The sequence below is a fragment of the Lissotriton helveticus genome, chromosome 7 (assembly GCF_964261635.1).
Source record: "Lissotriton helveticus chromosome 7, aLisHel1.1, whole genome shotgun sequence".
Classification (NCBI taxonomy): domain Eukaryota; kingdom Metazoa; phylum Chordata; class Amphibia; order Caudata; family Salamandridae; genus Lissotriton; species Lissotriton helveticus.
This window is the reverse complement of record NC_136068.1, coordinates 770,953,847-770,979,325: the sequence shown is the minus strand read 5'-3', so window position 1 is coordinate 770,979,325 and position 25,479 is coordinate 770,953,847. Positions and strand designations below refer to the sequence as shown.

At 44.5% G+C, this 25,479-nt stretch overlaps 1 protein-coding gene across 1 annotated transcript in view; it reads left to right on the top strand.

Moving 5' to 3' along the window:
• FSTL4 (follistatin like 4) overlaps positions 1-25,479 on the top strand; it is a 1,347,217-nt gene that overhangs the window by 807,481 nt on the left and 514,257 nt on the right. Inside the window, exon 5 of the mRNA XM_078653328.1 lies at positions 10,283-10,449. Coding sequence (XP_078509454.1) covers positions 10,283-10,449 — 167 coding nt within the window. The remainder of the gene's footprint in view (positions 1-10,282; positions 10,450-25,479) is intronic.

Below are 25,479 nucleotides of genomic sequence, written 5' to 3'. Positions count from 1 at the left end.
AGAGTTCCTTTGAAGTCACACACTACATCAAAGGCAATTTTGGATATAAGTACTGAGTCTCTGACCCCCTAAAATCAGACACTTCTGGATCTTGAACTGAACCTCTGTCAGAAGGACTGCTGTGCTGCTGAAATGACTCAACTGGCCTTCTTTTCTGCTTGTTACCCTGGTGCCTGCTGCTCCCTAACTTTACTGGAAGCAATCTGCTTTCCCTCCAAGTGATCTCCATGGGTATACTGGCTTGCCTCCTGTTTTCTGAAGTCTCAGGGACACATACGGCTTCCTGCAATTCTGATGGTGCTACTAGACTGTGCTGTCTGTGAGTCCTGCCCTTACCTGAGGTACCCCTTCCAAGTTCTGGGCCTCAGAAGTGGGCTCTGCAAAAGACTTCCAAAGCATCACCTACAGCTCCTGGGCCCATCTTGAACCTGCTCCTGACACCCAAGAGGCTCTTTTGCACTAGTGGGCCCTTGGAAGTGGTGTTTGGGCCCCTGAAATCAAGCTTTTGGGCCCTTCGCGACCACAAATGGGTCCTTTCGCACTGGGACTGCGCTGATACCTCAAAGGATCACCCCGAGCCACCGCAACATTTTCTCCAAGCACAGCAAGCATCGCCTGCCATGACCAAGAGGAACTATCTGGTGTTCACAAAGCCCGGCCAACTCTTTGTTCCCGTAGGATCATCGCGAGCAACGGTCTACTTTAACTTTTATTCACCTCTTGTGACTGTCACACATAATTGTGGGGGTAAAGCCCCTGTGACCCACTGAAGAAGCTGATAGTGAACATTTCCAGGTGTAAAGAAGCAACTCCATTTTCTGAATCTATGTGCCAGTGTAAATTGACAATTAGGAAGTACCAAACAATATACTCTTGCATATCAAGTCCTTTATGTACCTGTTTCTGCTTAGAAGCACAGGTAGCTTTGTGAATCGGACCTTCTTAATTTATTCCTGAAAATTCTTGCAACATTAACTATTTCTCATGGATCACATTGGGCCCAACGGAACAGGAACGGCATTTGAAAAATAGTTTAGCCCATTCAAATACATTTATAAAAGCCTTTACATTGTTATTACTACTTTAAGTACCACATAATAAAACATCTGTTGGTTTTAGCAGATGTTTGCACTATTTCTCCCGCACTTCCCACTTTTGTTTTACCTTCTCAAGGGCAGCTAAGCACTAATATAGGAATTACAGAACATATTGCGAGATTGCCAACCCTTCAAGAAACATAAATGTAACAGTTAAATTAACTTTTAAACCCTCACTTTTAGGCGGGCTGCCTGCCTTGATTTGAGTCGTTTTCTTTTTTGTTGACTGACATTTATATGCCTGAACACGATTTCACCATTTCAAAGTAGAAAAGAAATTCTCTTTTGTATTCACATGCCATGAAAAATGTAATAATGAACGTAGCTTCAACAGGTGCTGAAAAATGACACGCAGAACCCCTTTACTAAAAAATGCAATTAATACTACCATGCATTTTTGAAAATATCAAGAAAATGAATATAGGAATAGGGTCGCCAGAAAGAAAACTCTCATTTACTGTGTAAATTATCTCGAAGCCATTCTAAATCAATGTGCTCTGCTCTACATATGCCCATTCCTAGCTGTTCTCTCCATTGACCTCAATTATAGATGTCTCATTTGTGAAATTATGATTGCCTCTGGCAGGCTTCAAATGACAGCAGAGCAATGATGTCTGAGATAAATCACCCCCCGTTTAACACTTACCTAGATTAGAATACACAGACATCAGCAGAGCCAAGAAGAATCCTATTTAACATGCAATGTGATAAAAAAATGAGCAAACAGCTAAAAGAAAAGGAGATCAAAGTCCTACTTCCTAAAGGTAAAATGACCTATTTAGTGAAGTAGTTTAGTGCACTACATTCAATAGCATTCTGCAAAAAATCACTCATAAAATCACCAAGAGATCATACTACATAATTTTATGGAAAACAGACCTATTTTGCCCTATTCTGTTGAATCACTTTCTAATGAAAGCTGATGTTAGACATTTAGCATCTTATCAAAGAGGAAAATGTCACGTGTAGGAACCTGGCACTTTATATAGTGGACCAAAAAGAGGTTCACTGTGTAAAATGTCCACGCAAACCCGAAGGAATTACAGAGGTACAAATGACACCCCCAATTGCTCTCTTTTGTGGTAGTGTGGGCACTCTGTTAGGCATATCAGAGGGTAGTGCTAAGCATTTATGGCACACACATACATGCAGTAAATGAGACACACACTCAGTTAAGAAACCTAACACCAATTGATAAAAATAACACACACTTTTATATTTTTACAGTTTTCAAAAAACTACTTTTTGATAGCATTAATGTTAACCTATGGGGGAAAAACATTTACTGCATTTGGGCACTTAACTATGACTTAAGGGACCCATCTTCAGTACTTAAGGTGAGTATGGGGCAAGGTCCAACGCAGCATCAACAGGTCACGTCGGGCAGCACTAAGGCAGCCAGGTGCAGATATGCTTTTCAGCCCTGCGTACTCAATGTTATCTTATGGACGAAAAACATGTACTCCATTTAGTCACTTCACAGCGACCTACAGAACCAAGCACCTGGGTTTAAGATGAATATGGGGCAAGATCAAAGGCAGCACCAACAGGTCACCTCTGACAGCACTGGGGCGGCCGGGTTCAGAGGTGCTTTTTAGAGTCGGGTGCCCAATATTGTTCTATGGGAAAAAACATGTACTGTATTCAGGCACTTCACAGCGACAGGACCAATCTCCTGGACTTAAGGTGAGTATAGAGCTAGGTAAAAAGGCCACATCAACAGGTCACCTCAGGAGGCCCTGGGGTGCCCGGATGCAGAGGTGTTATGGCGTCAGGTATCCTATTCACTTTAATAGGGAACGGTCCAGCTGCAAAGAGGCTGCAAGCTGGGACTGAGAGACCAGTCAGGCTGAACCAACAAGGGGGCTCTGGCCTCACAATGCTCAGGAATGTTAGGACCCTTTGGTCCTCTTCTCCTCGGGCCAAGGCAGCCAGCTGCAAAGATGTTCTGGAGGCATCAGGTTTTCTTTGCGTCAATGGAGACACTCGCTGTAGAGGAGGCCTGCACAAATAGGCTGTTGGTGTTGGCTGTGAGTCCACTGTGGGCAAACCCAAGGAGAGCTTTGTCTCAGGGGGTTCAGGGGACCACGCTGGAACTGTTGGCCATTTCAATTCAGGCTAGGGGTCACGGGTGCAGTGTTGCTTTCCAGTGTCAGGTTTGCAACGGCCCAGAATTTTCACAATTCTTATGGAGTGCCTGCAGGATGCAGAGAGCAGCTCTACTACTCCAGGGGAGTTGATCGGACTTTGTTGAAGGCAGGCAGTCCTCCCAAGCATTTGGTGGAACAGCACCTGCAGGACTAGGCGATTTTAGCACAATCTGGCGGGAACTGCAGACAGGCTGGCAGGGTTGGCGCCAAGTCGGTTGCCTCGCCACAGTCCTTGGTCCTTGCAACACTTCTATGTCCTTCTTCTTCTTATGTCAGAAGGAATCTGATTTCCTGGTGCCAGGGGATCAGGGCTGTTAGGGCAGTGTAGGGTAGTAGCAGATGGGCTACTTACCCCTGGGGTCACTATGCCCTCTATATGACCACTTCCTGTGTGAAGTGAGCATAACCCTGTCCCAGATTTCCTAATTCTGCCATCATCAAGATGACAGAATTTTAAATTTCATATCCACATCAGGGAACCCACCTCAAGTGTAAAACTAGTCTGAGGGTGGGTGGGCCTCTCTGAATACTGACTTTCCCTCCTGTCCTGGCCCCAGATGAGCCCAGGTCAGGGGGTTTGGCATCATCTCAAATCTGGGGAAGCCAGATGTGCATATCCAAAGGCAGTGGGCTCTTTGAAGCTCCCTGCTTGGAATATTAATGTATCAGCCTTCCTGAAGGAGGTGTAAAATACCTCTCTTCAGAGTAGGCATTGCTCCTGAGGTACTAGGAGCATGGACTCTAAACCCTGGAGGTCAGAAACTCATCTGTGGTGGCAGACTGGACCAGTCATCCAGCACACTGGCTGGTATGTTTCAGGGGGTATCTCTAAGGTACCCTCTGGTTCCATGCATTAATAAATCAATCACTGGAATCATTTTGGGTTTATCAATAGGAGGTGTTTGATACCAAACACCATAGGTTTCAGTGAAGCTATTATATAGCTGGGGAACTCATTTTGACAAGTGCCCAGTACATACATTAAGAAAGCTTCCCTGCTCACTTGTAATGTAAAGTAACAGAATTTGACATCACAGGGGCATATCTACTCATGTAGATATGTCCTCACATAAAATATAATGCACCCTGCCTTATGGCTCAAAGGCATGCTATAGGGGTGAATTATGTATGCAATAAGTTTGTGATGTCCCCAAATTAGTGTTGAGCTGAGGGATGTCAGGGTGGTTCTTTGTTACTACCACTGATACTCAACAGAGCCACTCCCACATTTTTAAATCCTTATATTTCTCTACAGGTGATGCAGTACATTGAGCCTTTTTTTCCTTCTAAACCATTTGCCCCACACCTTAAGGGTTAGCGGTATTAATTAAAGTCAGTAAACAGACTGTTTAAAAATGCTTTTAAACGCTTTCCTGTTGCAACAATATTGAGGTTTTAAACTCCTGAGTAATCTAGTTTGGAGGGGCTAAACCACCCAAACGTCATACAAGTTAATAATTTTGGAAGGGACATGACTGGTCTGTAGGAGGCTAAAAAATGGAGCAATTTCAAATTAATGGAATTCTGTTAGCTGTGGTTTTTTTAACGAAAAAGCTGATTGACTGTGTGGAAGTACTACAGAGTACAAATACATTTTGCTTTGTCAGTGTAACTTGAAGCAGTAGCAGGTGTGCGGCCAAGACTTGGACATGCAGAAGCTGACAATGCATTTCCATTAAGATTTACTAGTTTACAAGACTCTATGCCCTGAAATGAACTTTTCATTGTTAAAGTTATTCGAGGCAGAAGTAACATTGAAGTACATAAATGGAACAAACTATGTCTGCAATATTAAGGCAAGCTTATAAGTCACCTTGCATTTGCAACTACTTCAGCCCTGTGGTTTTGCAAGGAATATGACATTGACCCGAGGCTCCTCCTATACGCGATCAATTGAGTCGGGCCCAAGAAGTGCTACATGTTTTTCATATCAAATGTATGAGAGAATCCCATGTCTAATATCTTTGTATTAATGCACACAGTTTCCCTGTATACTGCAATGGTCTCACTTGTACACCATAGCCAAACTGCTGCTAGTGGCATTGGTACTCTCCTTATGTTTAATGTTATTAACAGTGCACTAGAAAATACACAGCCCACCTAATTTACTAATGGAGAGAACATACACTGAAAAATGAGGCAAATTTTATAGAAATGCATCGAGCTTGGGTCATTGGCAGGACATTCGTGACCAAAGCGACACCTAGGGTCAATAGGCCGTATAGCATTTAGAATGGAGGCGACATTAAATAGCTAAGAAGTAGGGGTGGGCGGAAACTAACGCGTAATTGCGCAAAATCTCCGCGAGCATGCAGAACTTTCGCGAACATGCGGAGATTGCTTTTCCCGCCCGTTCGCGATGTGTTTTTGCGTGCTCGCAGGGAAATATACCTCTAACTTGCCCATGCGGTCGCTAATGGACGCAGCCATCATGCTCGCGATGCTTATTTCCTCATCCGGGTCGAATGACGTGTTCGTGATTGCAAACTCACGCGGGATAGCGCGACCGGTAACCAACAACCCAACATCTCGTGGCGCACGCAAACGGATAGGAAAACTCGTCGGCGAACGCAGGGACCCGGTAAGATGCTACCGCGCTCGCAAGAACGCATTTTTAAAGCGCGAACAAGAAAAAACGTCCTTTTCGTGGCAGATTACAAAAGTTTCAACATTTTCACGCTCTCCGCGGAACGCGAAAATGTCAAATTATCGCAAATTCCGCCAGCATAACGAAATTTACAGCCCAGGCCTATTAACAAGTAAAAAGAAGAGGGCACTGGAGGCCTCTGGTGGACTTTAGCACATATAGTTTTTAATTTTTAAAGTGTCTTTATATTTTGATGGAGCTTTCATCGAGGTTATATTTGCATTTACCGGTAATTGTACAGTGCAAGCATATTTAGAAATCAATGAAGATAAGAATTATAATTTGTGAACCTTTACAATCAAGCAGGATGTTTCTGGGTGATGAATCCTACCATGTGAAGTTATACCGTTCTCTCAGCGCTTTTCTGATTTGCAGTTGAAGCAGCTTTGATTGGGAGGTTGTTCTTGATCCTGGGTGGACAGGTAGAGCAGGCTTGCCATCTGGCTTTCTCTTTTTTGAAGTTTTTTCTTTTTCCAGTCTGGTTATCTGCTGGCTTCTGGTGTGACACTGGCTACCTGAGCTAGTCAATTTTATCATGTTTTTGGCTCGGCATGCCATGCAGCTTATGCTGAAGGTGATGTAGGCTTGGAGTAGGAGCCAGGCTCATTCTTCAGGGTTGGCTTGACATGCACAAATGCCTTTAGGCCTTTGATGAGAGGTGCTGCCACATGTAGCATGCCTTTCAAGGATGCCAGATTTGTTTCCAGGGAATCACAGCGCACATATAACATATAATTTCCACTTTACTGTGCTTACTAGTCTTTGCTGCCCCTTTGACAAATGCAGTGGCGGCTGGCATCTATGGGGAGGAGGATGGCGGGTGGGTATGCACGTGCAAGTATTTTAATTTTTAAAAAGCTTACCTGTACCGACATCCGCCACTCCAGACCTCCTCTCTAAAGGATGCTGCAGTGTGGACACCAATCCACCAATCCTGGTGCTGCTCTCATGCTGTAAGAGCAGCACCCTGATTGAAGGGAGCGACCTCACTCGCGGCTCCCAAGGACACTGAAGCCCTGCACCTACTCTGACCCAGCTGTCTTAAGACCGCTAGGTTAGAGGTTTGAAAGGGCCAAAGGGACATGCGCACTTTGAAAAGTGCAAACAGCCCACCCTCCTCCCTGCTGCTGTCCTTCAGCAGTGGCCTGCCTCCGCCCCTGTCCTGATGGTCGGTTCAGGATGGGAGCAAGAAAAATAAAATGGTAATGTGTTACTATTGTATTTTCCATCTTTGGGGGGTAATTAGAGTGGAGCGAAACTCCTCCACTCCAATGGAGGAGCTGCCCCTGGACAAATGCATGCAGTCAAATTTAGCCAATAAAAACATATTTAGGGATTTTAACTGCTTGTGGTATGGCCTTCAGTCAATGCAACTAAAGCTATGGTTAATTCCAGTCAGTGCAAGAAAATTAGCAGCATATCACAGAGGTCATAAATATCAGAATACACATGTTAAAGCATAACACACTAGAAATTGTGCAGTAGTCATTGTTTTTTAGCACTGGAGATGGTGCTCTTATATGAATAATAGATCCCTTTTCAATGTTATTACAATCTATAAAGGTTACATAATACTGCATTATGTGCTCTTCCTCAGCCTCTCCCCGTGCAATTACTTCTGTATGTTTCCACTCCATTTTTCCCAACCAACCTCCTTTATTTTGTATTAAAGCCTGTTGATTTCCATACTCCATTGATGTTTGCTGAGCTTTGCAATTTGTAAATCTTATACATCGTTCCTTGAGTGCACACATACAAACATTTATACAAACTAGCACAAGTAAAGTTACTTTTTTTTCACTCGGGAATGTGTAGCAACCAGGTCCAGATTCAACTTAATCCTGACTCCTGGAAATGGCGTGTACCTACATCGTTACTTCAGTGTTACTACTAATCCAGCATTTTCTGGGCCCACTCTCCATTGGTCCCCCAATAGATCTTTTATTGTCTTCCTGAGAGGTGAAGGAAGTTAACATTTACATCAATCAATTTCAATATAATAGTTTATCCCATTTTCCTACTCAATAAGGGCCAGGAATCAGTAGCTGGGGTTAAGAAGGTTTAATCAAATTAAGAATAAAGTTAAGATACACAACACTTAACACCATGCTATAAAGATAAAGAATAACAACAGGGAAGCTCAACCTCCAGAAGAAATTGAAGCGGACTAATACTAAGCAAACAAGAAAATCAGTCACAGCAATACAAAAGATTAACAAAATAATTTGATGCACAGAGAAGAGTCTCAGGTTTTCTCGTCTATACATGGGTAAACCTAAATCATCTAAAATAAAGTCTAAGCTAAAAGGATTGTTCTAATGTCTAAAAGATCTAAAAAAAATCAGGGAATTCAATAAAGCAAAATAGAACTAGGCAGGAAAAAAAGTTGAAAGGTGTCAGTATTTCAGAAGCTCAGTCAAGAGTCTTCTTGGATTAGGGAATTAGTGTTAGTCTAAGCCAAACTCAGCAAAGAATCAAGGAAAGCGTAGAGATCTAATCCTCTCAACATCCAGGGAAAAGTGCTCTCACATCAGACAGACTAGACTCCAGTTATTCAAACCAAAATCATTCAGGTAACACCCCTCTGTTCTCGTCATCATCGGTCTATTGTCTTTCTCTACTTCTCACGTTGTAGACTCAACATTCGCAAAGTATCTCACACTGGACATGGGAACGACATTATCTTCTCACAGGTTAGGTTGTAGCATTGCTGAATGGGCTTTTCAATTAACGCTGTGGTTCTCCATGTTCTTTTGTCAAGGTCTTCTCATGCGCTTTCTCTCTATCACTAGTACAGTAATGTATTTATTCTTCAACTAACAATCTGTGAATAGCTGCAAGAAATATCATGTTAGCAGAAAATGGAAAACAATATTGTATGCAGCATGTTAAACAGGCCTACTAAAGGCAACTTAAAGTATTAATTCAATGGTGCACATTTATATGCATGTGCACATTTAAACACAAATGAATATGAATAGTCAGTGCATTAAAATCACATTACATGTGGCATACAGTAAATCCTTTGGATAATCATGTGTAAGTATGGCTAAGACTGCATTTAAAAGCACTATCTGAAACATTAGTGCACACATTACATAAACTTTTGTCGTTTCTAAAATAATCACATTCTACATATATGAGGATGGTTTCTATTCAATAATCTAAACAGTAAATGTCATTCAATTTATTAAGACACTGCATGAAAGTCAAATTTCATTTTTGTTGTGAATAAATGTCTACTAAGTAAGGATAGTTTATTAATATCGTGTTTAATCAGTGGCAGCTACAGCTATAAACATATGGGGGGTTGCTATGGCACCAAACTCACCATATACTTTTCTCCTGGGTGCGCACTTTTCTCCCCGATCAGCATCCACAAGCAGGAAAGGGAAGGACTTCCTTTCTGTTCAGTGGACACCAATACAACTAATCCTGGAGCTGTTCTCATGCTGAGAGCAGCACCAGGATTCGTGGGAGAAGTCTAACCCAACGCTCATATTGAAGCTGGTGGCCTATTCCAGCATCCCCGGCTGTTTCACAGCCAGTGTATTGCTGGGTTTACAGTGCGCTTGCTGGGCTCACTGTAGAAATAGGGCCAGACAAGCGAACACACGCATTGCAGGGGCAGATTTAATCCTGCAATTGCAGGATTCAGCCCAGCCCCCTGCCCTCGCACCGCAGCATTTAGGTAAAATGGCATGTCAAATTCATGTGTGCCTGCTTGCGTCATAGCAGGCGGGGTGGTCCTCCTCTGCACAAAAGGAGAAGCCGCCCCTGTGTTTAATACAGTTAAACAAATAGTTTCATTACATTCACTAGTCCTGCAGTATATATCCTTTAGTAATAATGTCAAGTGCAACTCTTATTTTAATATTGTTAGTACATTGAAGAATCACGTGCTAATTGCACAGTCATGTATCGGTTGCAATGTAATTTTGGCATGTAAGCAGTGGACAAAGTTGCGCTGCACCTCTGGTAACATAGATCCTACTAAAAAGACCAAGTGTATCTGAAATAAAAACAAGAAACAAATGGCATATCACGCTTTTTGTGCCCCAAAGAGCTACATATCTGAAGCTACAAGACTTCTAGATGACTTTTACATAAAACATCAACGCTTGTCATAGTTAATTTCTCTATTATGTGGCAGAATAATTACTACCAAAAAAATCCTATTAAGTAAAGCAGATGTTCCTGTGTTTTTAAGGGGGTACTGAATATAATCCTGGAAAATAGCAGGCTTAAAAACTCACGGGCTGGCACTGGGGATTGACGCATTGTTTGTACTACTTGGTTGCAAATCACAGTAGATCTTAAAATCACTGCCTTAGATAAATGAGCGATTCCGTTCATGTTTAATTTTTTGCTTCTCATTGTTTTCACAGAGGTGATTGAGCTCACTCTTCCTGAAGAAGATAAGATATCCATCACTACCGTGACGGTTGGACTGAGCACCGTGCTGACATGCGCCATTCACGGGACACTGAGGCCGCCAATCATCTGGCAGCGTAATGGAGTCACTCTGAACTTCCTCGACTTAGAAGACATCAATGTAAGTAAAACACAAACTCAGGCATTTTCAAGCACTGTTGGCATCATTGTAAATGGAAAAATTAATTATTTTGAGTACAGCACATTCAAATGTAAACTGAGATGTTTAGCAATTGATTTGTCTCATGAGCTTTTGCTGCTTTTTTATGAAATGTATCTTTCCACTTTTTCTTTTGTTACTAGCAGAGGTTGTAGTTTTATGTCTGTGCTCTTTTCATGTTTATGCTTCATAATTGTAGGTATCGGGGTTTTACATAAGCGTTTATGAGTACCGGAAGTAGTACTACAGGAGTACTTTATTATGTACTATAACCCACCTTCGCGAATCAGTCAGAAATATCCAACTCCATATTATTAAAAGTTTAAAGAGGGCACAGTACTCTCTATTTGTAATACCTTCATGTGAATAGCTTCTAAATGTTCCTTCACATTTTAGACGATTGCGGGCCAATTCTCAAAGGTTTGTAAGAGTACACAAAAAAGTAATAGAAGTATTCTACATTACATGCTCCAAAATCCCTCCCTGAAAAGGACCCTGTTACTTCATTATATTATCATTGTAGCTGGTCACAGTCAACAGAGTAGCACACCTTGTTTAACAATATTTATTGGTACAGGGTAACTTCAATGTCTGCTTTGGGTGACATAAAAGAAAACTTCATTGCATCCTTAATATGTAAGGATTCATGCAATGTGATGGAGAATACTTTCCTAGTAAATGGTATCAATCGAGCAAGTAAAACTTTATTTGGTTAAATAATAATGAAGTATAACGAAAGTCCTACTAAGTGATTATTTTCTCTTTTGTTTCTAGAAGCCGACTTTAAAAATAAAAATCAATCTAAGTACCCTAACAGTGTAAAATTGTGCATCATGTTCATCACAGAAATACATCTCAAAAAACGTTTTAATGGCCAACTATTGGGGCACTACAATAATTAATATGTTTCACAAGAATTAGCAAAGTTAACAGAACTCACCCATGAATCCTACTGGCTTTGCCACTGTTTGTTTTTTCAAGAGACCAGTGTATGTGGCCAACGTGGCAGACATGTTTGTATTGATTTGTTTATGCTATAATAAAATCCATCTAAAGTTGGCCATCTTTGAATGGATTTTCTTACAGCATAAGAATATTTATCAAAATAATCCTGCTATCCATTGTTCAAGTGTGCAGGTGGTTCTTCTTTAAATTGATAAAAACATTGCAATATGGCCATTGACCAACATAGTGGGAGGTGGCAACCAAAAAACGAGGTGGCTGGGAGGTTACTTGGGGGCTGGGGAGTCGTTTTTAATAAATCAAAAGGCTGGAGGAGGTGAAGAGAGCAGGGAGGGATACCAACAGAAAGAAAACAGTCCCTCACTTGCACTGTATTCCAAAGCCTAACATCAGCAGTAGAAGGATGGATGTATTCTAACCAATCAAAACACCATGAGACAGAAGTGTTCTTTGAACCGGACAAACACAAGAATAGTAAGGAAATCATCAAATTAGGAGCAGGGAGAGAGAGCAAGGTGGAAAATAACTTCAATCTTGAGTAAAAATGCTGCCTTAAAGCCCACTCTATATGTCATATTGTACACACATTGTCTTCAACAACAGATAGCTACAGCTGCCTGTAGGTGAAGCCTAAAAACAGAGCATAATGGATACCAACAGGTGAAAGCCAATGAGGTGAACGGAATCTTGTAGTGCATTTAATGTGGAGGATGCCTATGTATCATATAAAGGATAACGTGGAACCATCGTATGGAAAAGGTCAATGACCAGAGAGAAGAGGTAGGACCATATTGTGGAATGCCTAGGAAGCACAGTTAAACAATTATTCCATCTTTATTTCCAGCCAACTTCCTTATTACAGGAGTGGCAAGCAGTGCTTAATGTGTGCCAGTATTTGACGGTACTAGGCACCAGCATACGCATGTATTTATCCACCACATGGTGTTGTTGTGTGTCTATTTCAGTTTAATGAGTCCTTATACTTTTTTTAAAAAACTGAAAAAAGTAGTAGGTGCGTACTGCTGTTACTGGCATTTGTCAGCAGTGGAAGGAGGTGGGGGCTCTGCCAGCTGCAACGGGTTACCAAGAAACACTTTGGGGTTTTGGCTGTTAAATGTTTACAAATTAAGCACAGGTGGCACGGAATGCTTTATGCAAATATGTGTGTCTCCATTTCTCATCTTTTAGGAGAGGGGTTGTTGGAAATGGCCCTTTTTGCAGGGTTATCCCCAAACGTTTTGCTCTTCCTTTGCTTTTCCTGACCTGTGGTTTTTGGCTATAGGACTTTGGGAACTTTACCACTGCTGATCAGTGCTACAGTGCATATGTTCTGTGTAAATTGTTGTTGTGATTAGTTATCCATGATTGGCTTATTTGTTTTACCAGTAGGTCCCTAGTAAAGTACAATGAGTGTGCAGGACTGGTCATTCAAATGCTACTAGTGGGCCTGCAGGACTGATTGTGCCAACCACATGAGTAGCCCCAAAGAGATGTCTCAGGTCTGCCACCGCAGTGCCTGTGCACCGTTTGCTAGCTGCTATGTTGACCTGGCCAGTGTACCCACTTGCCAGGCCTTACCCTTCCCTTTTCACATACCTAGGACACCCCAATGGTAGGCCCAAGGTACCTCCCTGGGCAGGGTGCAGTGTATGTAAAAGGTAGGACATGTACTAGTTTGTGTAACATATCCTGATAGTGAACTACTGCCAATTTCGTTTTTCACTGTTGAAAGGCTATCTGTATATATTCCTATAGGAGTGAGATAGAGACTTGGAGTCTGGTATCCCTGAACTCAGAATTTAATAACACATATTTTAGGAAGGATGGTTTTTAAATTCCGTGTTTGAAAATAGCACTTTTAGAAAGTGGCTATTTTCTTGTTCAACCTTTCTGTGTCCCTCTGCCTGTTTGTGGATTGACTGTCTGGTTTGAGAGTGACAGGGGCTGGGGTGGCTCCAGGAGTCTGGGTGAGTCAGCACTAGGCTGAATAGACCTATCTGCCTTTGGACTGGTGGGAGGAATAGCACCTGGGCCTGAATAGGGCTGTGCCTGCCTTCCACAATGCTGGCTCCACCTCCTGTTGTGCGTCTGATGACCCTGGCCCACACTGACAAAGGAAGAAGTTTATCACTGGCAGAGTGCACCCAGAACTGGTTTGGACTGGGTCCAGGACCCCTCACACATAGGGAACAAAGACTTTTGGGGTAAAAATATGGGAGCTGAACCCCCTGAACTAGAGACTACTTTGTGTTCAAGAGGAATCCCTGCCAAAGAAGATCAGCTGAAGAGACTGAAAAGAAGTACTGCCCTTGCTGTGTGTCTGGGGGGTTTGGCCTGTAGTTTGCTGTTTCTACTGATGAGAGGACTAAAGGACTTTGCTGTGTGCTGTGTGCATCTGAAGAAAAGTCTCCAAGGGCCTGAGAATAGCTGGCCTCCTGTTTCTGAAGTCCCAGGCACAAAAGGACTTCATCCCCAGCTTCCCTGAACGTCCTTGCTGGGAGTTCCAGTCTGCCAGCAGGGCCTTTAACTGTGTGTGAGGCCTTTTTGCTGTGGGGAGAGAGAGGTACAAAAGGGGGTTGTGATGGACGGAGCATCTGAATCAATCAAACACTCACACCCAGTCAAAAGATCTGGGTTTAATCCATCACCGTTCTTTAGCCCACTCTGCCACCCCAGTTCAGACATGGCTATATGCAAATCAGTCTGACCCTGTGCCTCATGGGAACAGTCCAGCCCGAACTGCCAAGCCATGTCTTCCCTGGACCGGGAAAAAGCTTCCGAGGACCGGTTTCTGGCATTCCAGCCGTCTTCAGCCCGGCTTGCTTGAATCCAGTGGCAAAGTGAGCAAGGGACTCACGTCTGAGCATACCCTGCCACACTTATGGCGGCCAAAAGCCGTACAAAAGGGAGTGGTGATGGACGGAGCATCTGAATCAATCAAACACTCACACCCAGTCAAAAGGTCTGGGTTTAATCCATCACCGTTCTTTAGCCCACTCTGCCACCCCAGTTCAGACATGGCTATATGCAAATCAGTCTGACCCTGTGCCTCATGGGAACAGTGCAGCCCGAACTGCCAAGCCATGTCTTCCCTGGACCGGGAAAAAGCTTCCGAGGACCGGTTTCTGGCATTCCAGCCGTCTTCAGCCCGGCTTGCTTGAATCCAGTGGCAAAGTGAGCAAGGGACTCACGTCTGAGCATACCCTGCCACACTTATGGCGGCCAAAAGCGGTACAAAAGGGAGTGGTGATGGACGGAGCATCTGAATCAATCAAACACTCACACCCAGTCAAAAGGTCTGGGTTTAATCCATCACCGTTCTTTAGCCCACTCTGCCACCCCAGTTCAGACATGGCTATATGCAAATCAGTCTGACCCTGTGCCTCATGGGAACAGTCCAGCCCGAACTGCCAAGCCATGTCTTCCCTGGACCGGGAAAAAGCTTCCGAGGACCGGTTTCTGGCATTCCAGCCGTCTTCAGCCCGGCTTGCTTGAATCCAGTGGCAAAGTGAGCAAGGGACTCACGTCTGAGCATACCCTGCCACACTTATGGCGGCCAAAAGCGGTACAAAAGGGAGTGGTGATGGACGGAGCATCTGAATCAATCAAACACTCACACCCAGTCAAAAGGTCTGGGTTTAATCCATCACCGTTCTTTAGCCCACTCTGCCACCCCAGTTCAGACATGGCTATATGCAAATCAGTCTGACCCTGTGCCTCATGGGAACAGTGCAGCCCGAACTGCCAAGCCATGTCTTCCCTGGACCGGGAAAAAGCTTCCGAGGACCGGTTTCTGGCATTCCAGCCGTCTTCAGCCCGGCTTGCTTGAATCCAGTGGCAAAGTGAGCAAGGGACTCAGGTCTGAGCATACCCTGCCACACTTATGGCGGCCAAAAGCGGTACAAAAGGGAGTGGTGATGGACGGAGCATCTGAATCAATCAAACACTCACACCCAGTCAAAAGGTCTGGGTTTAATCCATCACCGTTCTTTAGCCCACTCTGCCACCCCAGTTCAGACATGGCTATATGCAAATCAGTCTGACCCTGTGCCTCATGGGAACAGTGCAGCCCGAACTGCCAAGCCATGTCTTCCCTGGACCGGGAAAAAGCTTCCGAGGACCGGTTTCTGGCATTCCAGCCGTCTTCAGCCCGGCTTGCTTGAATCCAGTGGCAAAGTGAGCAAGGGACTCACGTCTGAGCATACCCTGCCACACTTATGGCGGCCAAAAGCGGTACAAAAGGGAGTGGTGATGGACGGAGCATCTGAATCAATCAAACACTCACACCCAGTCAAAAGGTCTGGGTTTAATCCATCACCGTTCTTTAGCCCACTCTGCCACCCCAGTTCAGACATGGCTATATGCAAATCAGTCTGACCCTGTGCCTCATGGGAACAGTCCAGCCCGAACTGCCAAGCCATGTCTTCCCTGGACCGGGAAAAAGCTTCCGAGGACCGGTTTCTGGCATTCCAGCCGTCTTCAGCCCGGCTTGCTTGAATCCAGTGGCAAAGTGAGCAAGGGACTCACGTCTGAGCATACCCTGCCACACTTATGGCGGCCAAAAGCGGTACAAAAGGGAGTGGTGATGGACGGAGCATCTGAATCAATCAAACACTCACACCCAGTCAAAAGGTCTGGGTTTAATCCATCACCGTTCTTTAGCCCACTCTGCCACCCCAGTTCAGACATGGCTATATGCAAATCAGTCTGACCCTGTGCCTCATGGGAACAGTCCAGCCCGAACTGCCAAGCCAAGAACCGCAATGAGAGAGAAGCATGACGCCGCTGCAGAAGCCGCTGTTGCATCATCCAGGAAGTGTGTCGCCGCTGCCGCTGTTCGCCGTTGCATCACCGGAGAAGAGTGCCGCCGCACAGAGGGTGCTGTCGTCTCACAAGAGAAGCGTGTCGCAGGGCCTGTCCTGGCTCAGAAAACCATCGAGTTCACCACACGGCCATCGGGCATGCACGCATCGGCTCCACGTTGTCGCATCGCAACAAAGACGGCATTTTCTTGCATCACACCGGGTCGTCGCAACGTATCGAGGCACCATCTTGTCGCATCGGAACCGGAGCGCAGGAAGAATCGACTCATCGCTTTCTCTGCGACCCTTTTGTTTGTTTTGCTTTATGCATCCTAATTAATTTGTGAGTAAAGTGTCGCATTTTATCCTTTACAAGTTTATTTCTGCAACAACCTTCCTAAAAACATTCTACTGAATTTTTATATGTTGGAATTTTGTCGTTTTGGTCTTGTTTAGTTTAGATACAGATATTTTATTTTTCTAAACTGGTGTGGTGTCCATTTGTGGTGGTTTTCACTGACTGAGTTACTGTGAGTGTTGGTACAAATACTTTACACATTGCCTTTGGGATAAGCCTGTCTGCTCATGCCAAGCTACCAAGGGGGTGAGCAGGGGTTATCTAACGTGTGTATTCAGATATGAGTGTAAAATTAATAAGACTAAAAGGAAACTAATGTGATTTAGTTTGGTTTTCATGTGAAACTTAAGTATACTGTTAATTCATGTAATAACGCGTGCCACCGAAAACAATAAAATCAAAGTAGTTGATACACAATCATACTTTAAACGCCCTTCCCAGAAACGTATTTGGCATGTATTTCACATATCGACTAATAATAACACATAAATGACAAAATTCATGTACATTACTTGTTATGTGTACACATTGGTCATTACAATTTTTTTATGAGTACTGTATGCTTACATGTATTTATTACAACCATATGGAAATGTCTGTTAATGTATTTGGAGTATTTGAATTCCTATGCTAAATTCCCTATTAATGGGTGATTCACAAATTAACATGTTCTTGTCATATATTAGCCTAATTTCATGTAAGCTGCAATTACTTTCAGTGAAGTTTTCGACTGACATTTCCAAAGCGTATGAGAACTTTTTGCTGGATTGCCAGTAGCATTTAAATATTAATTGTTTCCTTTGACATCTCCTGTACTGAGCAGTGCACTTGCTACAATTTTTGTTCCACTCTACAACAGCTGCCGGGGAAAGTGCCCTTCTGAACTCTTATGCCATCTTCTTCAATGTCCCATTGTTCAATGTGTCATATGCTTAAATGACTTAAGAAGCTATGTAATTGATCCACCTATTTTCCGGATGTGTGCCTTCCCTACGGCCACATTATGCTCATCCTATATGCATTGACCAATGGACTGAGTGGTCTGACAAACTGAAGCGATGCCAAGGGGTGTCACCCGGAAACTGATCACGTATAAATTGCTAATTTTTAAGTGGACTTCTCATCTGTCGTTTTTTACGAGGGCTTCAGATGGGACTTGGACTTGTTTTTGCTGGTGGTGTCAGGGTGGAGATTGAACCTTTTTTCGGACAGAAGGGTCCATGCCAAATTGTTGTGACTCTTGCTCTTACACAGCAGACTGAGACAGATTACTGTCTTGATGAATTGGACTGGCTACTTGGGACTTTGCTGAACTCTCCTGAGAGTCTTTGTGAAAGGCTCACTTGACTACCTATCCATATTACGCATACGCCGTAGGTGGTTAGAATCTGCCTTGGTTGAGGAAGATTGCCCCACTCACTCACCTTATGCTCCCTGAATCCAAAAGCTTTGGTATATTTCATTAAATCTTTTAATAATTGAATTATTAATCTGTATGGTACATTTATTTTTTTATGTAAACGTTCCCTACCTTTTTAATTGAATAACTAAACTTTAATATTTAATCTGAATCTGCTGTTCTGAATCATCCTTCCTTGTGAGTGAGTATTATTTCTGGATTATCCATGCTTAGAGATACATGTAAAGATTCATCTATATGAATTAAAAATTTGGATTTGTAGTTACAGTTATCCTATTTCTGGTACTCATTGGGTAACTGTTTATTCCCTGAATCTCTAACCCCTTTCAGCAAAGAGCAAGATCCATAGGAGGGCCAAATCGAATGTATAAGTAGTGTAACAGTAAGAAAATTCATTGAGGGCCCAGTAAAAGCTATAACAACCTGAAAGTTCTTTCTCTATTTTGTTTCAGCACAATTAAGGAATCAACAACTTTAAAGTATTTTTACATTCATTTTATTTCTTGTTGCTATTTAACCATTTTATTGCAAAGGATCAATAATGGCCTCTAGTGTTTATTGTACTTTTTTGCACAGGATTGTAAGAACCTTAGATGCCCTTGTAGGTTAAATCATTGCAATACTGAAAACGTCACAGCTACCTTTCCTGCTGAGACAAAGTAATTACTGGTCTCATATATAGGGGTCGATTCCGATCCGGTAAAATGCGCTCCGAATCGTCGTACGGAGCGTTTTTTCCCCGTACGAATCGTACCCGTAAACGTCCCGTACGTACGACGAAGTACGATCCGTACCAGGAGCCGAACTCCGTACGAGTCGTACAGGACTCCGTACGACTCAAATCTCCGTATGAGTCTCACTCGGAACCCGCTGTACACGACATCACTACTGTTCGCGGCTGGTTTTTACGACCCAGCAAGTACGATTCGTGTCGGGTACGCACCGTACGACCCTTTTCCTACGGGAGTCGAAAACAGTCGTAAACGCAGAGTTCGCGCCGAAACAGGTACGGAACGCCCCCCCCCGGGTACGGCACGTACCCCGCATGATCGCAGGGGTACGCGCCGTACCCCTGTGATCATGCGGGGTACGTGCCGTACACCCAGCATACATGGGGTACGCACCGTACCCCATGTACGGTGGGTGTACGGCGCGTACCCCATGTACGCTGGGTGTACGGCACATACCCCGCATGATCGCAGGGGTACGCGCCGTACCCCTGCGATCATGGGGGGTACGCGCCGTACGGTGTGTAGGTGATCGTGCGCTTTTCCGTACGAATCGACGTGTACCGTACGAATCGTGACCGGGTCGGACGATCGGGATCGGAATCGTCCGGTCGTACGGCGTCCGTACGAGTCGTACGGAGACGGCTCCGGATACGAATCGTACGGACGGGGATTTTACCGGATCGGAATCGACCCCTTAATGTCTTCTGGTGAAATAGGCACACGCAGACCATTGTGTGGCATTGCACAGCACACAAAGCATGCTACCTAATGTGGGTTACCCTGAGCACTGGTTTCACTTGTATCCACAAGTTTGAGGCAAATGGTATGAAAAATCATCTGTAAACAATACTTGTTCCGGATGCTTCCCTGAGCATGGGATAGTTTCATTATTCCCAAGGAGCTCTCTGAACATGCTTCTCTTTCCCTCTATAACACTGTAAGCATTTTCAATGTCAAATATGCCAAATTGATTATGCACTAAATGGAAATACCTTTTTTTTAGTCTCGCTCAGATGAATAAGCCGTCAGGAAGATCCCATTTTATCAACACTTTTAAAAAGTACATATATACATAATAGTACAACAAGAGTATGTTTTGGGTGAACCCTCTTCAGCCATTTGCTTTTGTGGATTTTATATGCTTTGTCATTGCTTGAAAGGGATATACCTTAAGGTCATGACCCTAAATGGATGGTTATATTTCCATTGTTATGTTTCTAATGTTAATTGTGTTCAAGCAGTCCTTTAATTAGACTGTAGATGTGGTTTGACGTGCTTGTAATTCAGAGTTAGTGTGTACTATTTGATGTATTCCCTTTACTTATTTTAATTACAGGCTTATGGCTTTTTGTTTAGGAAGTGCAATTGTGCTTTTCTTTATGACAGGCTAAGGCTAATCACACTTGTATATTCATTTGTTTTATTTTGCTGTCAAGACAACATGTTGGATTTTCAGCTTTTTTGCAAAGTTAAGACTTGCACAGACATATGTTTTCTTGAAGACATACCGAAAATACCTTTGTCAAAAATATCAACTATTATGCCTTTTAACCTATTGGCTGCTTAGGCTTTTCTCACTCCGGCGCTGCACAAAAGGTACACAAGCCAAACTCTGTCAGTAGCACCCCAAGCACTTGTGTTAGCTCACAAAAGCCCAGCAGGGCCTTCCCACAATCTTGGGAGCCCGGTGGTACCATGAACAAGAAATCATCCAAGTCATGCACTATGTCATCCAAGCCTATCAGGTCCCTTACTGTCCACTCCAGAAAATGACTAAAGTCTTCAAACAGCGAGCCCACTATTGCGCACCCCATAGGCATGCACATGTCCACATAGTATTGCCCTTCAAAGGTGGGTGTCCTCTGGTGAACCGGCAAAAGGTGAAACTCAGCTTCAATGTCTGATTTTGCCATCAGCGTCAGCTGTCTTATCCTCTGCAACTGCCCAAAAACCTAATCAAAAGAAATGCACTTCAGTGTGCAACTCTCAGGCTCCAAACCATCATTAAGTGAAAACTTGCCTGGAAAGGATAGATTGTGAATCAGGTGGACTTACTTACCCAGCTTCTTCTTTGGAACTAGCTCTAATGGGGAGCAGACTTCACTGGCATGTACTAAATGGGCTCACTCCCTTCCACCCCACACCTCCTTTAGTTTCTTCTCTCTGTCTATATCTGAAATTCAGAGTCCACGCTGTGTATCAATGACATATACCCAAATAACTGTGGTGCTGCACTGTGATACTTCTCTGTGAGGATTGCTGAATATATCACCGGCTCCCGGTCAGGAGTCAGACTAAATTTAAGGCGCTGTGTATCACTTATAAGGCCTTGAATAATATAGGCCCAGTCTACTTAAAAAAAGCTCTACGTGTACACAATCCCCAAAGAGCCTTACGCTCTTCCTCAGCCCACTTGCTTCCAATCCCACGAAAAAAAAGTGAACTGGGGAGACAGACGATTTATAGTGTCTGTCTCCAGATTGTGGAACTCTCTCCCCCAATATATAAAAACCAGCCCTTCCTTAATGACATTTCGTGAACAATTAAAAACGTGGCTATTTAACCAATATTAAGCCAAAGCCCCCCTTTCAGCATATGTTCTGCGCAGCGCCGAGACACCCTAGGGTAATTGCGCGCTATATAAATTGTATAAATAAATAAATAAAATAAATAAATATCAAGAAGCCTGTCAGCCAGTTCTTCAGTGACCTTTCAACCCATACTTTCTTTTGCTCGCCTTGTTTCCCTGATTACCCCTTCCCAGGGACCACCTCCTCATTTATCAAATCAAATATTTACAGAACTCCCCCTTTTGTATCTTTTCCCTGGTTTCCGCCTGTATGTGCCTCGCTATTGTTGATGGAGAGGCCAAAGTGGGTGCGGCCCTGCCAAGGAATCCATGACTGGTATTGAATGAAGCTTGCTCCGGGTTCTGCTAGCCGTTGCTGTCATTGTCCCGGGTTGGGCCCAAACTTGCACAGCTGCAGTGCTATGTCCACTCCCCACTACTACCCTGCGCATCATCGTCGTTGGATAATCCCTTCTCTGTGAATCCCTCAATGCCCCCGTCTGGATATTGGTCCCTGATGATGTCACCCGACCTTGCATTAACCCAATTGAGGGACACTCCCTCCCAGCTCCTGCTCGTGCCGTGAGTAATAGTGCCCCTTCTGCTAGTTGCAGGGTGCGCCAGACCGATGTCAGTGTCGGCTGAGTAAGAAGACCATCCAGATGTGGGCATCCTGTCTGCCCGTACCAGTTTAGTATTCCATTGTGCTAGATCAAGCCACTGTTTTGTTTATGTCACAGTGGACCTCTCATTGCCTTCAATGGTGTGAGGAGGGGAAGACATACCGCAGAAGTTAGCATCTTCTTCGGCCACCTGAAACAGGATTTTTATCAACCTCACCAGTATTACTATTTCCCTCCATAGCTTGGCACTAACTTTGATGTGAGAGCTGGAGAAGAATTGGGGTTTTCATGCAGCAACACAGGAGCAGCTGAAAGACAGTGGTGCGGTATGAAAGCCATGAAGGGCTGTATACAGTACCGTACACGGGGTAGGGTGCAAAACCCAGAGTTTGTAAACCTGCCTGCTGTTCACGATGAAGTGACCGGCTTGTTACTGTCTAGTGTTTAGAAAATCATGTGTTTAGACCAGCCACTCCTCAAGGACTGGCTTTCACACTCACCCCACACCCATTCATCACAGATGTCACTGGTCAGGTGACCCTTCTAATAAAAGGGACCAGGCACGCATACCCTGGGCCACTTCAACAACTATACCACACTGTGTCTACATCATGAATATATCTACATGACGACCTAGGGTCCTAACCCTTACAGTGGTGATGAGTGGGACCTGATTCACATGTAGACTGGCAGCAACATCAGCTTGTCATGGGGAAGTGTTGCCAGAGTCTAAGGCCCACCCTACACCCACTGCCAGCTGGACGTCATTGGTTGCAGGGTGAGAAGGCGGCCATCCAGAGCATGCACTGGCATAGTTCCCCAGAAGAAAGTGATAGAGTGCAGGTAATGCCGTGCAGAGGGTGACTCCATGCTGATGATCTGCCTGTGCGAGGCATTCCCTGTGTCGACAGAGACTGCGTCACTCAATCAATCAAGCAATCAATTAGAATCTTGTACAGCACTGCTACTCACCTGTGAGGGTCTCAAGGGGCTGGGGGAGGTGGACTGCTGGTCAGACTGGGCGGAGGATCATTTGAAAAGCCCTTCCTGAATTGGGTCAGCGGCGCGGATTGCCTGAGGTGGAGGGGAAGGGTGTTCCAGGTCTTGGCGGTGAGGTATGAGAATGACCTTCCGCCGGTTCTGGTCTTGTGCATCCTGGGGATAGATGCAAGGGTGAGTTGGGAGGATCGGAGTTGTGAGGCAGTGGTTCAGGTATGCTGGTCCTTTGTCGACTGCATGGGTGGATAGAAGAGCACTCCGTGAAGCACCAGCCAGTATGAGGAGCAAGCACAGCCAAATGACAGTGAGAGCTTCCCAAGCCGCAACACCCTATCTCCAAAGTGCCCTAGGCTGGCAGGAACGCCCACCTGCAGCACTAATTTCAGCCCGTACCAGTGGCACACCGTCGCCAGGAACCGGAAGTTCCCCATCTGCAGTTACAGCCCCCGTGCAGCCCAGGATGTGAGAGAGGCTGCCAAGGAGGAGAGGGAGCAATCAAGTTCCAGTGAGCAGCTGTCTGCTGCACCGTGTGGGGGCCGTGCAGCAGTGCAAATAAGGGGACGCCGGAGCAGTTGTGTGACATCCCTCCTGCACCTATGTCTGCAAGCCCCGCACAGGTTGGATAACTGAGAAGGGCAGCTGAGCAGCGAAGCTGCCTGCTACTATTGCCAGACGGATGGGAAAATGCTGAGTGGTGCCGAGCGGCAGCCATACCTGGGTCATAAGCCGATAAAAGCCTAGAGGGAGCGGTGGGGCCACTGTAGGACACTGTGTAGTGCGAGGGTGCCACCAGTGGTGAAGGTGTTGGGATAGATGTGCGAACAGGGGCCTAATCTGCTGCCTCTAGCCCTGCAAAGCCCATAGTAGGAGAAAGCACTGCCCCAGGCTGGAAGGGGAGGCATCAGTCCCCTCCCCCTGTCCTGCAAACAACCTGAATATACTGGGTGTAGTTTTTTCTGTTCTTTTGTTCTCTCCCATAGGTTGGACTTATTGTCCATTTTCAATCAAGTTTAGGAGGGATGTAGTGAACAGCTGGTCACGGTCTAGCTTTTAGAAAATAATTTATTTCCATCAGCCACTCCTCAATGGCAGGCTTCCATGCTCACCAGGCACCCATCCATCACAGGTGTCACCAGTCGGGTGACCCTGCTAATAAAAGGGGCCGGGCACACGTGCCCTGGGCCAGTTCTAAACTATAACACTCCCGTGTCTGCGTCATGTTTATCTCTGCACAAATGGCGGTCGGTGGTGCAAAGCACCAAAGATGCTTCTACCGTGGCAGTCTTCATCAATGCAGCTGCAATTAAAAAAAAAAAATGAAAAATTAATAACGTATTATAAAGCGGAAGTTTTGGGCTGCATGCAGAAACGATTTGAAAACGTACATTTCACTAAGAGTAGCAGGTGTGGCACTGAGGCCAGAGCTACAGACTTTCGAACTGGCGAACCAGGTCAAAGACTCAATGTCTGCTTAACATCCTGTGATTCTCGGCAGATCACTTAATCTCCCCGTGCCTAAAAAAATGTAATTTGACTCGACCTTTTGTAATGCGACTGGCCAATAACACGCTAAAAAAACTGCAAAAATAAATGAGAGTAAGATACCACGGAGTACGAGCTAGACAAGTACAGGACAGTGACTGGGGGCGAGCAGGCCCAATCTAAGTCCCAAAATCTGCTGCGGGAGGCCGATAGGCAATAGAACAGTATTTCAGTGTTAGAGAAGCATACATAACAACAGCTGACTGCAAGGCAGTGAAGGGCTACTTCCCCTCTGAATGCCTGTCTCCTTCCCTGTGTGGACTCATGTAATGGGACAAAATACCGCCACTCAAGATGATTGGCACTCACTTAATGGAACGCCTGTCCTTTGGGCCGATCCAGAAAGTGAATGCCACTCAAAACAAAGCAATGGCAAAAGGGGGTGGACCTGTTACTCCACTGTATGTATGGCCCTTGTGGGCTGATCCAGAATGTGAAGGGCACCTGAGACAAGCAATGGCTGAAGGGGGCAGACCCAAAGACCATGTATGTGTGCATATACTTAAATATATTAGTTGTTATATATTTGCATGAGCTCTGGAGAGACAGCTGAAGCTGGCTCTAGTCCAGACCTAGAAACTATATAGGGAAATGTTCGATTATATGGAGAAATCAATAAACGTTTCACAGTTATAAATGCAAAGTTAAATTTAAAGTACCCATCTTCCAAGGTTAAACAAACTAAGAAGAGCCGCTCTTTCTTTGTTGGATTTTATGAGACATCTTGATTGGCAACTAACCATTCATCACTTTTCTCTCTGCCTATTTAATGAGAAGCTTTCATGGGCAACACACTATTAATCTGCCTCGTCGTATCCGTTAAGAACCGTTTTTAATGAATGCAGCAGCTTTGCTATCACCAAATACGATTTTAATGACACATGTAATTAAATATTTTTTTCTTTCACACAATAAAGGAATCTGTCAGTCTAAAACATGGTTGTAGGCGTAACGTTAAAAGCGTTCTCCTCGCGAGTAGTAGTT